At 37.8% G+C, this 15,512-nt stretch overlaps 3 protein-coding genes across 5 annotated transcripts; 2 read left to right on the top strand and 1 right to left on the bottom strand.

Moving 5' to 3' along the window:
• Positions 1-1,591: 1,591 nt before the first annotated feature.
• On the top strand, positions 1,592-5,948 carry lmod3 (leiomodin 3 (fetal)). 2 transcript variants are annotated; one of them, XM_079239339.1, is made up of 4 exons: positions 1,592-1,982; positions 2,097-3,674; positions 3,840-3,922; positions 5,847-5,948. In XM_079239339.1, exons 1-3 carry the CDS (start codon positions 1,695-1,697, stop codon positions 3,885-3,887), a joined length of 1,914 nt encoding a protein of 637 aa, XP_079095465.1. In that variant the 5' UTR covers positions 1,592-1,694; the 3' UTR covers positions 3,888-3,922; positions 5,847-5,948. The 2 variants fall into 2 exon arrangements, with proteins under 2 accessions (XP_079095465.1, XP_079095464.1); XM_079239338.1 differs by lacking the exon at positions 5,847-5,948 and having other exon boundaries at positions 3,840-5,756.
• Positions 5,779-7,673, bottom strand: LOC306755095 (PRA1 family protein 3-like). The gene is made up of 3 exons (XM_079239349.1): positions 7,459-7,673; positions 6,664-6,881; positions 5,779-5,956 (listed from the first exon to the last, which is right to left on the bottom strand). Exons 1-3 carry the CDS (start codon positions 7,638-7,640, stop codon positions 5,781-5,783), a joined length of 576 nt encoding a protein of 191 aa, XP_079095475.1. The 5' UTR covers positions 7,641-7,673; the 3' UTR covers positions 5,779-5,780.
• Positions 7,674-8,322: 649 nt separating this feature from the next.
• Positions 8,323-14,661, top strand: LOC306755091 (NEDD8-activating enzyme E1 catalytic subunit-like). Of its 2 annotated transcripts, none has more exons than XM_079239342.1 (18): positions 8,323-8,380; positions 8,475-8,513; positions 9,447-9,570; positions 9,661-9,741; positions 9,822-9,904; positions 10,219-10,299; positions 10,408-10,451; positions 10,536-10,600; positions 10,685-10,840; positions 11,561-11,663; positions 11,744-11,854; positions 11,983-12,036; positions 13,508-13,544; positions 13,635-13,716; positions 13,816-13,916; positions 14,003-14,066; positions 14,149-14,203; positions 14,308-14,661. In XM_079239342.1, the coding sequence occupies exons 1-18, from the start codon at positions 8,361-8,363 to the stop codon at positions 14,394-14,396; spliced, it is 1,389 nt and encodes a 462-aa protein (XP_079095468.1). In that variant the 5' UTR covers positions 8,323-8,360; the 3' UTR covers positions 14,397-14,661. The 2 variants fall into 2 exon arrangements, with proteins under 2 accessions (XP_079095468.1, XP_079095469.1); XM_079239343.1 differs by having other exon boundaries at positions 8,365-8,380; positions 8,475-8,537.
• Positions 14,662-15,512: the final 851 nt, after the last annotated feature.

Raw genomic sequence — 15,512 nt, forward strand, 5'->3', positions numbered from 1 at the left:
GGAGCAGATTGGTGCCACATCCTTGTGTGCTTACATACAACAAACTGGCATAATAAGTCTACTGACGGCAGACTGTGATACCGTCTCTCCTTTGCTCACAGAGACAGTTTCATATACGTTTCCTCCCTTCCCCATCCAGATCTGAATCAAACACACTTTGCTGATCAACAGCAGGATGTGCTGAGCAGTTGCTCAATGCAACATGATATGATGTTGAGGTCATTGCAGGGTTCACTCAAACTATGAATTATTTTTGGTTTGACTGGTTGCAGATTTAAATATTTATTCTTTGATAAATTCCTCTTATATAACAGTAAGTGTAGCTCTCTACTGCAGGTAACTACTCACATTTAGGCTAGCGAACAAAACTTCACTTCAAACTAAACTAAAAAGATACAAAGAAAAAAATCCTTACAATGGATAAAGTGTAGTTTGTTTCAAAATATCTACAGTTGTGCTCATATGTATTCCTTTCATTAAAGAAAATGCTAAATTTACAAGTCACTCAAATAACTGGAGACTTAAAAAAGGAACAATAACTAAAAATTTGCAAAAATGTAATGCAGCAATATAAGACACTGTTTGTTTTTCCATTTAAATGAGTTGAAGAAAGAAAAACAAACAAACAAACAATTTGTCCTGGACAAATTAGAGCACTTTTCTGTTGAACAGTGGGATAAAATTCCTGTCAACAGGTGCAGAAGTCTGACTGAGAGGAACAGAAAACACCTGACTGGAGAGGAAACAGTAAAGGATTGTTCAACAAAATATTAGTTTATGAGTAATGTAATATGTAATAAATATTCTTATTTGTTTGCTTTTTTAAAAAAATATTTCTATTGAATTAGAATTAGAAAATATTGTAATGATTTTCATGAATTTTTTTTTATTAATAATTACTTTAGTCAGCTTATTTTAAAGGCAACTTTTTTGTTCCTTCTTTAATGAAAGGGTATAGATAAATATGAGCACAAGTGTGTGTGTCTATACATATATATATATATATATATATATATATATATATATATATATATATATATATATATATATATATATATATATATATATATATATATATATATACATATATATATATATATATATATATACATATATATATATATACATATATATATGTACACATTTTCCCACTAGATTTAATCAGTTAATTGTTTCCAAGCATTTGACTGGTACTGTAAAATTAAAAATTTTAGACTTTTCTTGAGTTATTATCTAAAAAAAGTTAGACAAAAGACAAAGAAATAAAATATCAAACCACTTTCTCTAGCTTCTGATTTGTTATTATGCAGCACTCCATGGTTATGTTTTTAAGATTAGACCATGAGGATCTCGAGTGGAGTCACCCACCCAGCAGGCCCATGAAAAGGGTCCACCTGCTGCCATCAGTCCAATACTTTCCTTTTGCTAGAAGCAACTGTCATCCCAACTGTCCTTTCAAAATCCCAGACAGCCGGGCCAGCTGGGAGAAGGAGCTGAAAAAAGAATGTCAGCATGTCGCCCCCCCTGCTTGTACCTTAAATATCTTCCATGCAGTTCACAGGATTTAATTTTAGAAGCATTGAAGCAAACCCTTTCCAGCTGAAGTCAAAGCCAGAGGCTTTCCAGATTGCTCTGTCCGGAGCCTCACATTGACCAGGAATCATTCTGTCTTTTCATATCATACAAGTTTCAAAATGTCTGACAGTAAAGACCTTGAGGATCTCAACGAAGAGGACATTGATGAAGATGAAATTCTTGCAATGCTTTCTCCTGAGGAGCTTAAGGAGCTCCAGAGCGAGATGGATGTTATCATCGCCCCAGATGAGAGCGTACCTGTAGGACAGAGACAGAAGGACCAGACGGAGAAGCCTCCGACAGGAACATTTGACCACAGATCCCTGGTTGATTACCTCTACTGGGAGAAAGAGTCTAAACGCATGCTTGAGGAAGAAAGAGTGCCTGCTACTCTGCTGCCCAGTGAGGTAAAGGCTCAAACGCACATTTTCGTCTTGCAGTGTATGTACAATATTTGACCAGAATATGAATTATTATTATAGCACTAATCTCAATGCACTTACTGTATCTATTGTTTCCAGAAAATCTTACAGGAAGAGGCTGAAAAGAAAGAAACTGAAGGACACTCAGATGTGAAATATGAGGTATATGAAGTGATAGAGGAAGTCATAGAGGATGATGCTGCTGATTATCCGGATGGAGTAGAAATCATAGAGGAAATAATTGAGGAAATAATTGAAGAAGAGGATGAAGGAGTTGAAAGTGAAAAAACAAACAATCTAGAAAATGAGGAAGAGGTGAAGCTACCTGTGCCTGACGAACCTGAGACTACAGAGAAACATCCTGAACTCCCACATGACACAGAAAAAGGAGCAGTATGTAATAAAGATAATGATCAACCTATTCCAGACTCAATGGAAAAGGTACAGAACAAAGACGATGAAGATAAAACTGCATGTATAGATCACTTACTTCCCCAAGAGGCTCAAGAAATGCCTGAAACAAATGAAGCTAATGACCCACTCCCACAAAGAGAACAGATTAAAGTGAACAAATTAAAAATCCCAAAGTTGGCACTGAATAATATAAAAATGACATCCAGACCTTCAGGGAACGAGACGAATTTGGAATCAACGCTTGACAAGCTCCGTAGCAACAACCCCTCTGTCACCGAGGTAAACCTCAACAATATAGAAAACATTCCTAAAGAGATGCTGTTGGACTACGTCAATGCCTTAAAGAAAAACAAATATGTTAAAACCTTCAGCATAGCCAACACTGGTGTTGACGAAAACATCGCCTTCAGCCTGGCCAACATGTTGAGAGAGAATCGCAGCATCACCACTTTAAACATCGAGTCAAATTTCGTAACTGGAAAAGGCATCGTCGCCATCATCCGCTGCCTCCAGTTCAATGAGACCCTCACGGAGCTTCGTTTTCACAACCAGAGGCACATGCTAGGTCACCACGCGGAGATGGAGATCTCTCGCCTGCTCAAGGCCAACAACACCCTCCTGAAGATGGGCTACCACTTTGAGCTGCCAGGTCCCAGGATGGTGGTGACCAATATTCTTACCAGAAATCTGGACAGGCAGAGGCAGCTGAGGAAGGAGGAGCAGAAGCAGCAGCAACTCAAGGAGCAGAAGGAGTTAATGCAGATGTATGAAAACAGTCTCAATCTGCCCCCTGGTTTACTTGAGATGCTGGGATACGTACCGCCCCTTGAACTCCTTCAAGAGCATGGACTCGTCCCACCCTCGTCAGAGCTTAACATCTTTCCTCAAACGTGTAAGACAGAGCAGCCAGAACCACAGAAGAAGCTTAAGCACAACAGCATTCCCAAACAACCCACCACTGAATCATCAAACCCATTAAGGGATGTCCAGTTAAAGAGGACTCCCAAGAAACGCAATCCATTACTGGAGATGGATCCAAGGGATGACATGAGACCAGAGAGGCCAAGTTTTCAACTGAGAAAGACTCCCAAAGCTAAAGATGCAGCAGCTGGAGAGGCGGCAGAGGACAAAGCCAACCTGACTGATGTGATAAAGACTCTGAAACCTGTGCCTCGCAGACGAGTGCCTCCAAAGGTCGATCTCACACCACGCGATCAACTCCTAAATGAAATCAAAAAGAGCAATGTGGCGTATCTCAAATCTGTGAGTACTCAGGGATTAATAAAGGGGTATACATCAAACTGGGATGTCTTAAAGTCACTGATTTAACTGTCAAAAGGTGTACGGAGGCTAAATGAGTCAGCGCAGCAGGTAGTGTCTTCGCCATCCAAGTAAACTCGTTTTTCTCCTCTTTTGTTGCTATTGCAGGTGCCACTCCCTAAAGTCCTGGAATCAAGTGAAACAAGTCTTCTCTGAAACTCACAGCTTCGGCAGTTTCATCACCATATTATGTGTGTGTGTTGTTTTACACATGCTTGGTATTAATCACACTATATGTACAGTACAGGCATGTGTGAACTTTGTAATCACTACACAAAAACTTTGATTGATTCACTTGTGTGTTATCTTATGTACATTCTGTACCAACCCCCCCCCCAAAAAAAAAAAATTTAATTGCAGATGTTGAGATGTCCAAATACTGAATATTAAAGTGATATAAAAGATTTTTCAACATATTATTTTCCTTCAGTTAAGGGCAGACTGGATTTTGTTGACTGACAGGATATTTCCTCATTTCCAAAAGCTCATACCAGTACCTCTATTAACTTCATTTGGTGGTGGAAGCTGATCATCAGAGCAAGACTCAAACACCTCATATTTAAGTTAGTTGAAATGCGGCATTTTGCTGAGAAACAAACAGAAAAAGCCTTCAATCAAGATGCATTTTCTTTTTTTTTTATGTATATACATTTAAAATCACATGTAGTACACATAATGAGCACTATCAGTAATGAAAGAAAATAAATTTATATTGGAAAATTTTAGCTGGAGATCATAGAAGTATGTTGAAGCACTTTTATTACAATTATCAGTGAAATCCTAAAAGCTTTAAAATAGTTTAAAAAAAAAAAGAACTTGCAGAACATTATTTTCCCTATATATATATATATTTTTTTTTTTTCAATATATGATTTCACATAAAAATCTTACAACATGAAGCAAATTTAATAGATTTTTATTTTATAGAGGACAGTCATGTTCACTGCTTCCTTTTACAAGACTGAAAAAGTGACATAAAAATGGAGCGTTATATGATGTATATGACGTATATACAGACTCTGCTATGTGCCCATGTTGCATGCACAGACTGAGTCAATCTGCTTGTGCAAAAAGCAACTAGAGACAACTGCAAATAAATACTAGTTGTATAAAATAAACACTTGGTACTCTTAATTTGGCTTTTCTCAAGGGCAGGTGGTTTGGTGGTGATTTACACACAAGATGTCTAGAATTCAGTTCTGAAGTTCTGCAGCCATTTTATACAGTTCTGCATGCTATGTTATAAAAAGAAACAACATATCGAAATAATCATATTGCACATATCATAATATTATATTGAAACAAAGCTGCACTTGCCATTCATTTTCAGTATTGCATAGCTGTGATCAGAGCAGATACACTCAGGCCAGCCTGTATGACCAGCCACTGCATGAACAAACTACTGACAGCAAGAGAAAACACACTACTGTCTCATTAGTCAGGCCATGACACTAAATACTGTAAATAACCCATTTGTAACAAACTGATCTAGATCAGATTCTTCTGACACAACAGGGGCAAACTTATTGCTGTTCAGTCAGCTGGGTGTTTATTATGTTGTTCGACTGAGTGAGAAGTAAAACAAATAAGCTCATTTTGAGGTAGCAAACTGAGAAGTAAGTTACTATTTTTCCTTTTTAGAACAAATAAAACTATTCAGTAGCAGTTCTATTTATTATTCTCTTTATATGTTTCGTTTTATGTTGCTGAAAAAAATACACAGTCATCCTGGAAAACAAAGTCTACTGTCAGAAATGGAAAGGACTTGGTTTTAGACACATATTGACATGGAAACGATCAAACCTTTGGTTACCAAATCAGCATCTTGCTCACATAATGATTGCACAAACCTTCAACAGTTTTCTAACAACTATGTGAGATTGAAGTAAACAAAAATGAAGAACGAAAATGAGAGAAGTGGGAATGCAAATATCAGTAACGTGTGTGAAGGGGTTGGGAGTAAAACTGTGACACATCAAATAATGTCAGGAAAATCTAAATCCAAACTTTATGACCCTAGCTTCCTCTGGCAAACTCTCAGCTGACGTTTTACTCTTTCAGTTTACTTTCAATATAATCCTGAATCTTGTTCATTCTCTCCTCCTGCTGATCCAGGAGATCCATGAGGACACCCATCGGGGTCTTCTTAAGCCCAACACCTTCAATCTTGTTCTCCAGCCTGTTCTTCATGTTGCGGAGCCTCAGAGAGGCGTGGATCAGGATTACTATTGGAAAAGCAGAACCAACTTGTTGTTATTGCTTCTTTGTGAATATAAAGATAAACTTTTAACACTTCACGTGTCAACAGTTCTTGGAAAACAACAAAAAAAAATCTGACTCTGCTGCAATCTCAACTTGACAGAGTAGCAGGTGTGACAACAAGCAAATCTTTTAGCTCCATGATGGCTAGATAGTGAACACATGACATCAGCTAGTAAATGTGGTTCTTTCCAAATCAACAACCCATAGCAACCCGTCAACACGGGCAGGAGTGGGCATGTCTCCTGGGGTGTAATTGGACTGCTTCTTCTATTTACCAAAAGATCCAACTCACTGAAACGTCTCTGCTGTTGGTTCATCTAGAACTTTATTTTACAATCGTTAGCATGTCTGAACCGCTGAACATGCTGTGGAATATCTACTGTGAGTCAGAATGAGAGAGCATTTAGGAAGACCTTGCTCATTTTCAGAAAACTCTCTTCCAGCAACTTTGTGTGAATCATCAGTTGCTGCAACAGTTTTAATCATGCAAGCCAGCTGTGGAGCTCCAAGGTGTGCTCAGACCTAGCAGATCTTTGGCTTTAAATGTCTCTATTAGACTTGAAGAAGTTAGATAACCTACTAAGATTGTGGTAATGTTAGGAAAAAAAAATCTGATTTTAATTGTTTACCAAAAGAAAGTATATCTGTCATTGTACAGTATGAGACTTACACAGCAAAGGGAAAGTGATCCCAAAGATGAAGACCATGACCCCACCACACAGTGACAGCAGAAAGTAACTGGTGATCATCACGCCAATCACAAATAGAGTGGGGTTCTTCCTTTTAAAGTTCTTGATCGTGGCCTTGTTTTCTCCAGCCCACACCGAACCCCCGAAGACCAGAGACACCACAGCACCTCCCAGAAACATGCCAAAAGGATTCAGGAACCTGGAGATTGACACATGTAGATGAGATTTTGTGCATGAGTTATATTGGATAAAGGCATGTTTGGAAAAAAAACAAAACAAACCCCCCCCCCCCCCCCCCCCCAAAAAAACAACAACAACAACAAAAAAAAAAAACCCAACAAACAGCACAACCTGGTGGTAGAGTTGAAAAAAAAAAATCCTCCTATTATGGTTTTCGTGTAAACCGTATGTAGGCAGCCGCTTGCAACGAGGCCTACAAATCACGATTTCCATTAAAGAACATTATAAGAAAGTCTGTTGGAATTTCACAGCTAAATGTAGGATCACTGATCATTTTCATTATCTCCAAACCATCTGTGCATAATTATATGTGGTCGATTAAGCACTTTATTCACACAACCTACAAACTATAACGTCGCTATGACTCATTGTCATAACTGCACGTTTGCAAAGAAACGCTTTTAACGGATAATGTTATAAACATCTTCATGTTAGGTGAAGTGAAAAATAAAAAAAAGATTTAGGCTGAGCCCTCCTCATGGGTGTGGACAATGGTATGCTGGCGAGTTAGCACACTGCTACAAGCCAGGACTTACCCCACAATGATGAAAACCACCACGGCCGCTGCGAAATAATTGGTCTGGTAGTACAGTAAATTACTGATCACTCTGTTGTTCCATTTAGTTAAATCCCCAAACTCTGGTTTAGCAAAGCGATCCGTTCCGGGAAAGAAGTCATCCCACGGTCTGAGGGGCGCAAGCTCCATTTTGGCTGCCATGTCGACAATGTGCGGCCAAAAACACAAACAAATAGACCAGCATGCGCTGCGTAATATTTTGACAGGTCAGCTGATCTCCTCTCAGCTTTTGGCCCAGAGAAGGGAAGTCAAACGAGAATGTATACTCTCGCGAGATCAGGGTTTATGTGGTGCGTTTAAAGCTTCGCACTTGCACACGACATTGCGCCTTTACGCATTTAATGTAATAAAATTTTAAATAGAATAGAATTTAATTGATAGAAAATACAAAAAATATAAATAAGTGATCTCAAAATGTGAAAATCCATCCCAAAGGCAACAAGGACAAAAGAAACAGCCATGTAACTACTTACTCTTTGACTTTTACATAGAATCTGGCATTCTTCTTCTTCTTCTTACTATTATTATTGTTATCATTATTATTATGAAATGAAAAAAAAGAAAAATGATATGAAATGAAAAATACTTTATTAATCCCCAAAGGGAAATTCAATAAATAAATTATTATTAATTTAATTAATTAAATTAACTAATTTTTTTATTATTATTATTATTATTATTATTATTATTATTATTATTATTATTATTATTATTATTATTATTTTATCTGACTCGTTTATTAGGATTTTGTCAAGGCTATACATGGGGTTCGTTTATGAAGACTGGGAGCTGCAGTGTCGTTCGCAGCTTTGTTGCCCGTGAACGCAGCAGTTAGAATCGAGGACATGGGACCGTGAAAGTATGGCGGATGCCGAGGAGCCGTAAGTCTAAATGAACAAAATATATCTTCTTTTTTTTTATTTTTATCCACAGATAACTTTCAGCAGACATTCATAAACACTGTTTTATTTCCAGGGAGAAGAAAAGAAGGCGAATCGAGGACCTGACTGAGAAGTTAGTGACGAATGCTAAATAAAGGTCTGACTGGCGGCAGGTTTGCGTTGCACATTGAGCAGCGACTGCTGGACCAGGAGACATGAAAAAAAAATCAAATAAAAATATATATTTGTCAGCAAGGACCAGCCTCGATAGGTTAGTTAGTGTTAGAGTAAATAATACAGCGGGACGTTTATTGAAACCGCATTGCACCAGTCATCTTCTTTGCAAGACACATCTGGATAGCTGAGTCAACTACACGTAATGATTACACGTAATGCACAAATTAAAGACTAACACTTAGATTTCAATGATAAGTATGGTTTCCAAAGAACACATCCAAGAGAAACCAAAGTAGCATTTAAAGCTGAATGCGTTGTTATTACACAGCAATGGTGAGACAACTCCTGTGGAAAAAGTGGATGTGAGATGACTGAGAAGCCGCCAGGAAAGCTCATATTTATTCATTTGTTACAATCTAACTCCGATAAAAATATATTTCTTACATAGTATATCATAAAATACATACTACATGTTATCAGATTTATGTATGGTGCTTGGGGCACATGAAGATCACAACCTGTAAACAGATATTTAAAAAAAAAAAGAAGAAAAAAAAGTGCTTTCAGGAAACTTCACGCCATGGTATTGAATCATTTTCATACACGATTTGTGTTACTGAATTTTCTTTTATATTATAAGGTATTCATCTCTACATTCATCTTAACCCCTGGTTTAGGACTCATTGTGTCTGTAAATGTCAGGAACAATCGGCCATGGAAAGCAAGACTGCAAACTAAATAAAAGTTCTGTTAATGCCAATATATTTTCACATATATTTATGAACTAGATAGTTAATTTAGCATCATATTGGGATCTATTGTGAAGCTGTTGTTATGGAACATATTCAGTGTTTTTTGTTGTTGTTTTTGTCATACATTGCCCTTCCAGAATGGCTGTTGACGGTGGACACAAAGACGGCGCTTGCGACTGGGATGGCCGCTGGAATCATGTGAGGAAGTTCCTGGAGAGACCCGGCCCGTTCACACATCCTGACTTTGAACCAAGTACTGAGGTGACTCTGAAATGTTCATCACTACGAAGCCATGGTTTTATTTGTCTTAAATGCAACTCTTCAAGCAGCTTCATGCTTCTGTCGTATCAGTCTTTGCAGTTTTTATTGGAGACTTGCAAGATCCTGGTTATTGGTGCTGGAGGACTTGGATGTGAACTCCTTAAAAATCTTGTAAGGAGTATCTTTAATTTGTGACACAGGCCATGCTTATTGGTCAAGACAAGACTTTATATTGTGATGTTTTGTTGTAGGCCCTGTCAGGGTTTCGTCTCATCCATGTGGTTGATATGGATACCATTGATGTGTCAAACCTCAACAGGCAGTTTCTCTTCAGGTAGGTTTCACTTCTATATTTAATCTTTTTTGGTGTTTTACTATTTCTTAGTAGTATTTTTTTTATTTTTCCTTCCTGTAGGAGCTATAATTAAAAGTGTAGCAATGTGTCTCTGTTATCCCAGAGTTTGCTTATCAGTGCTTCATATTATGACAAAAAATAAACTGTTTAAAACACAATTTTTTTGTTTGCTAATCTTTATTTGAGCATCTGGAACTCCTGATTTACAAAAACCTTTGTGATAAATCAGGTCAGACAAATAAATATATTGCCTCACAGTTGTTGTCAGATGAGCTAATTTTGCAATCGTCTAGGCCCAAAGATGTTGGAAGACCAAAAGCAGAAGTGGCTGCTGACTTCATCAACAGTCGTGTTCCAGGATGCAAAGTAGTCCCGTATCCTTCACATGTTTTTATGACAAACAACTCATATGTAGTGCAGTTGTGTAGCATAGTTTTATGATATATTTTCACTGACTTTTCTTCCTTAATTATAACATGCAGTTACTTTAAAAAGATCCAGGATTTTGATGAGTCTTTCTACAGGCGTAAGTGCATTTATCTAACTTTTCTTTGACTATACCTCCCATTTAAAACATGTTAATTTTAAAGCACTTAGTTTCTCCTTTCAGAATTTCACATTATTGTCTGTGGACTGGACTCCATCATTGCCAGACGCTGGATGAATGGCATGTTGGTAAGAGAAAAACTAATTGTGAGACAACTTTATTGTAGCTTAGATCGCTCAGAGAGAAGTTCTGATTGATTTTACCTTCTGTAGATTTCCCTCCTAAGCTATGAAGATGGAGTCCTGGATCCCAGTTCCATCATCCCGCTCATCGATGGAGGGACAGAGGGCTTTAAAGGAAATGCACGCGTCATTCTGCCGGGCATGACTGCATGTATTGATTGTACGTTGGAGCTGTACCCACCACAGGTACTGCACACCTTCCAATTAGATAATACCTTGTAGCTTCATCCGGAGAATGCTGCCAGCCTATTCATATTGCTCAGAACGTGTGTGGGGTCTGAGTAACCATCTCTGGTGCTCAGGAGGCGATGCTTCCGCTTTTCTGTCTGCAGCCACCAGCTGCTTGTTTAATAAAAACAAAAACCCAAAAAACATGGGATCATAAACACAAGCAGTTAAAGGAGTAAGTAGCGACAGACCAGAGGCAGAGTCTGTTTTACATCAAAACAGACAAAAGAGTGTTAAAATGACTTGAAGAAGGAATATGATGGGGTTTTCAACCAACTTTTCCACGAGTTTTTATCACACAGAAAATATTTACCAGGGTAAAAGTTTCTTTCTTTAAATTTCTAGTAAATGAAAAAACTTTTCTTGGTGGAAAGGGGTGATTGTCGCCATCTTTCTACATTGCTTCTGATTTGCAAAACACACAAACAAAACCTGAAAATGCACCAAATTGTACATCAGAAGTTATGACTAAAGAAGTTACATTAGATAAAAAAAACTTTGAAGGAAAAAAAAAGCAGAAAACGTCTCATAGAATAAAACTTTTTGCAAACTTGTTCATGTGATTTTCTCAGAGATAAAGCATTTTGCTACTTTCAGTATGTAAAATATGAAAATGGCTTCAGGTACTTCATTAGATACTCTTTCACCTACCAATAAGTCTAATTTCACCATCCACAGATAAATTTTCCCATGTGCACCATCGCGTCAATGCCCAGGCTACCAGAACACTGCATCGAATATGCCAGAATCTTACAGTGGCCCAAAGAGAAGCCATTCGGAGGTTTGCAGATCCTCACATCTGATCCGGCATCATGCTTGTGTTTGATATAGTTTAACAGCCAGGCTCTTCTGCTCCGTTAGATACGAGTTTAGACGGAGACAATCCCGAACACATCCAGTGGGTGTTTGAAAGATCCCAAGAAAGGGCAGCACAGTTCAACATCACAGGAGTGACATACAGACTCACTCAAGGTAAAGCTGCGAATGAATTTATTTAGTGTTAATTTGTCACATCACTGAGTCTTTTATTCACCCCTGCTTGGTTTCTTTTTTCTTTCTGAGTAGAACGGATGGAAAAATCTTGTTTTTTTGTGTTGCAGGAGTTGTAAAAAGGATTATTCCTGCTGTGGCATCGACAAACGCTGTTATTGCTGGTATGAAACTTGTTAATAATGTATTTTATGCTCTGTTTTCAGGAACTCTGTAGTAAAAATATGAACAGAGCTTGATTGAGCTGTCACAATCTCCACTAAATATGTGTTACTTATAGAACACGTGTGCTTTAATTTCACACAACGGCTTTAATTAACTGTTGACAGGCTTTTAGCTAATGAACATATTATTTTCTCTTTTTTTTGGAGGGTAAAATCTTGGTGCTTTTAGATTCTGTCAAAGTTCTTGTTTAATATTCCCATCAAACTCCTTTCCATGAGTCAGCACATTTGAAGGCTTTAATTTTTTATGCTTCCACAAGAAGCCAAGAGAAAAGTTTGCGGAAGAAATCAGTGATGGCATCTGCTGTGATTATTAAATGCCTATTTGTATAATCTGTATCTGTAGCTCCTTTCTGGATTCATCGTGACCATTTTGTTGATCGCAGATATTCCTGATCTCACGGTTCACCAGCAGACATTTTACATGTGTCATGGCTCTGAAATTGTTTGTGTGATCCACTTGCTTATTTTTTATAAGTTGACATTAGGGCTGGGTGATATAGCGATATATTTAATTGGGATGATAGAAAATGTCCATCGTTTCAAATGAGGCTCTATCATTTACACCTTACGATTTGGTGCTTTATTGCAGTATTTTACGTTAAGATGCACCTTACGGCATGCCGGCGGCAATGTATAAATAAACATGGAGGAAGCAGACGTGTTTAAGAGCAGGGTAATTCACTAAAAGATGACCAGCCAACCCAAACTGATGAGGTTTTTCATAAAAGAGGGGAAATCTCTGCTGCATGGATGCGGTTTGGATGTTAAAAGACCAACGTGGAACTGACAACAGACTAGCTCACAGTTCCGACAACGGACTCCGACACAACTAACTCATTTTACCACCTGCGCAACAATCAGGACAATGAATACAGAATAAAGAACAGAGTCAACTAGCAAAAGCAGCATCAAATGGAGGCGAAAGCGCTCATAATAAACTCCAGATACAAAAGCTGCAACAGGCATTTACCTGTGAAACGTCATACGGCCATAGTTCCTACAGATGGAAGGAGATCGCTGCTGCCGTTGCCAAGCACATCTGACACATAACTGATGACTGACACAAAATGACACAAACAATTTTATATTGTTATGTATATCGTTATGGGGATAAGAAATGAGCTATATCGTGATAAGAGATTTTGGTCATGTCACCCAGCCCTATTTGACATTTGTGAAACAGCGTTATGTGAATTTGGTAACATGCGAGTGTTAATGGGGTCGGAAGGACAAAAAGGCCTTTATCACAGAGTTTTTTTGATACTTTTTTTTTGTTATTCATACATACATACATGTGCAAATTTGGATTGGAGGGAAAGTGTTGAGGGTGCAAAAGACATAACTACTATAGTTAAAGCTATTTTAAAATGTATTCAGGTTTATTTAATGTAAGTTTCCTTCTCCACAGCCGCCTGTGCATCGGAAGTATTTAAAATAGCTACAAGGTTGGAAAAAACAACATCCATGTCATATTCAGGTTATCATCTCATTTGTCATTTGAGCATCATTTGATGACACATTTGCATTTTTTTCAGTGCATATATCCCTCTAAATAATTACCTTGTCTTCAATGACGTGGATGGATTGTACACCTACACTTTTGAAGCTGAGAGAAAGGTTAGTTATTCTTGTAATGAGACTGTATAAGTATTTTGTCTGCAGTGTAATAAACGATTCTCCCAGCAGAGAATAATTTGAATCATCTTCAATTTTCAGGAAAATTGTTCAGCATGCAGCCAAGTACCTCAGGATCTCCAGTTCTCTTCTTCAGCCAAATTACAGGAGGTTTTAGAGTACTTGACAGAGAATGCTTCCCTGTGAGTGCAACAATTCCTTCCACCCAACATGTCATTTTCATGCTGCAGGGCTTTATTAGTGATTGTTGTTTCTAATTCCTTTCTAGGCAAATGAAATCTCCAGCCATCACCACAACTCTGGAAGGAAAGAATAAAACACTTTATCTGCAGGTAATATGTCTGACTTTTATTAATGCTGCACAATATTTTTGTCATAGTCGACGATTTAACCTTTGTTACGCTTTTTTTCTAGTCTGTTAAATCCATCGAAGAGCGGACCAGGCCGAACCTCTGCAAGACTTTAAAAGGTAATAAGAAACTGCTACCTAAACCATCCCGTTATTTTTTGTTATTGCTCACATCAATGTGTAAGAACACATTTTGGAGCTGTGTGTGTGTTGTTTTGATGCAGAGCTGGGCTTGTCGGATGGCCAGGAAATAGCCGTAGCCGATGTCACCACACCTCAGACGGTTCTCTTCAAGCTCAATTTCACCACTTGAACAGAAAATAAAGAGCAGCGACGCATCTGGTCACGTTGTTACTGCGATGTAACGTTTGATATTATAATGTAAATAAGATGAGTATGGTGTGACAGTAGGTTGTACGAACAATGAATCATTTAATGGCATTGCTTTGTTTTTTTGTTTCTTTTCTATTGGTAACATTGTCTGTATTTGTCCTGTGCTGACCGGTGTTGTTCTCATTTCCCATCTCAATTAAGAATAATTATGTGCACTCTGCTATGATAAAGTTTTATTATCATGAGCATCTGTTTTGTATTCATTTCTCTTGTATTTGTAACAACTAGACGTTATTTAAAAAAAAAAAAGAAAAAAGACTTTTGAAAGTTTCAGAAGCAAATGGTCTGGTTCTCATGCTAATATTCAAATATACGCACTACTTTTGGACAGTAGTTGGAAAAAAAAGTTTTTTAAACTTATGTTTATGATACCTAAACTTTCTAGGGTTCGTGTGTAGGCCCATTATTATTCAAGTTCTACATCATCTATTCATTTAACATAAATCAGATTGCATTATAATGTGAAAAACTCCAGAAATTCGTCCACCATGGATTTATGTCTTGTAAACAGTCCACAGTTTGTGAGACTGAAAGCTTTTAAGTCTGAGAATGTGGTCACCAGCACCATGGGATGGTAGTCTTCACACTAAACTTCAGACTCCTACTATTACAACTGAGTTGGAGACTCATCTGCGTAAATGCTCTAATCACTGCTCTAATCTGGATGAATCAGTGATGGACAAGAACTGGAGCACAGGGAACTTGGCAGTCAGCTGTAGGTATTTGTAGAGAAAATGCTGGTGAACATAATGGACAGATATTTGCACCCTATAAACTAGTGGTTCTCAACATTTTAGCAACACAATACCCCTTGTAAAAAAACATTTTCAGCCAAGTATCCCCACCACTGCAAAGTACTTTTGGTTAAAAGAAACATGAAAAACAGCACTTTGTCATTTTTGTTTAGTTAATTAAACTTTAACCATGCAAAACAATGGCAAATGTTTTGCACATCACTACTACACTTCAACCAGGACTCTATCATTTGCGTTGTCACGGCCGCGGTGACTGACAGATATGATATAGCTCGTAACAG

Source organism: Telmatherina bonti (genome assembly GCF_933228915.1).
Source record: "Telmatherina bonti genome assembly, chromosome: 4".
NCBI lineage: Eukaryota > Metazoa > Chordata > Actinopteri > Atheriniformes > Telmatherinidae > Telmatherina > Telmatherina bonti.

Bases quoted from the DNA above. Each gene is read 5' to 3' on its own strand.
- lmod3 (XM_079239339.1), top strand. From the start codon at position 1,695: ATGTCTGACAGTAAAGACCTTGAGGATCTCAACGAAGAGGACATTGAT. The intron at 1,983-2,096 runs GTAAAGGCTCAA...TATTGTTTCCAG, and splicing joins CTACTCTGCTGCCCAGTGAG to AAAATCTTACAGGAAGAGGC. The intron at 3,675-3,839 runs GTGAGTACTCAG...TTGCTATTGCAG, and splicing joins ATGTGGCGTATCTCAAATCT to GTGCCACTCCCTAAAGTCCT.
- LOC306755095 (XM_079239349.1), bottom strand. From the start codon at position 7,640: ATGGCAGCCAAAATGGAGCTTGCGCCCCTCAGACCGTGGGATGACTTC. The intron at 6,882-7,458 runs GTAAGTCCTGGC...GTCAATCTCCAG, and splicing joins GTGGTTTTCATCATTGTGGG to GTTCCTGAATCCTTTTGGCA. The intron at 5,957-6,663 runs GTAAGTCTCATA...CTTTTCCAATAG, and splicing joins GATCACTTTCCCTTTGCTGT to TAATCCTGATCCACGCCTCT.
- LOC306755091 (XM_079239342.1), top strand. From the start codon at position 8,361: ATGGCGGATGCCGAGGAGCC. The intron at 10,601-10,684 runs GTAAGAGAAAAA...TACCTTCTGTAG, and splicing joins GCTGGATGAATGGCATGTTG to ATTTCCCTCCTAAGCTATGA. The intron at 11,855-11,982 runs GTAAAGCTGCGA...TTTGTGTTGCAG, and splicing joins GACATACAGACTCACTCAAG to GAGTTGTAAAAAGGATTATT.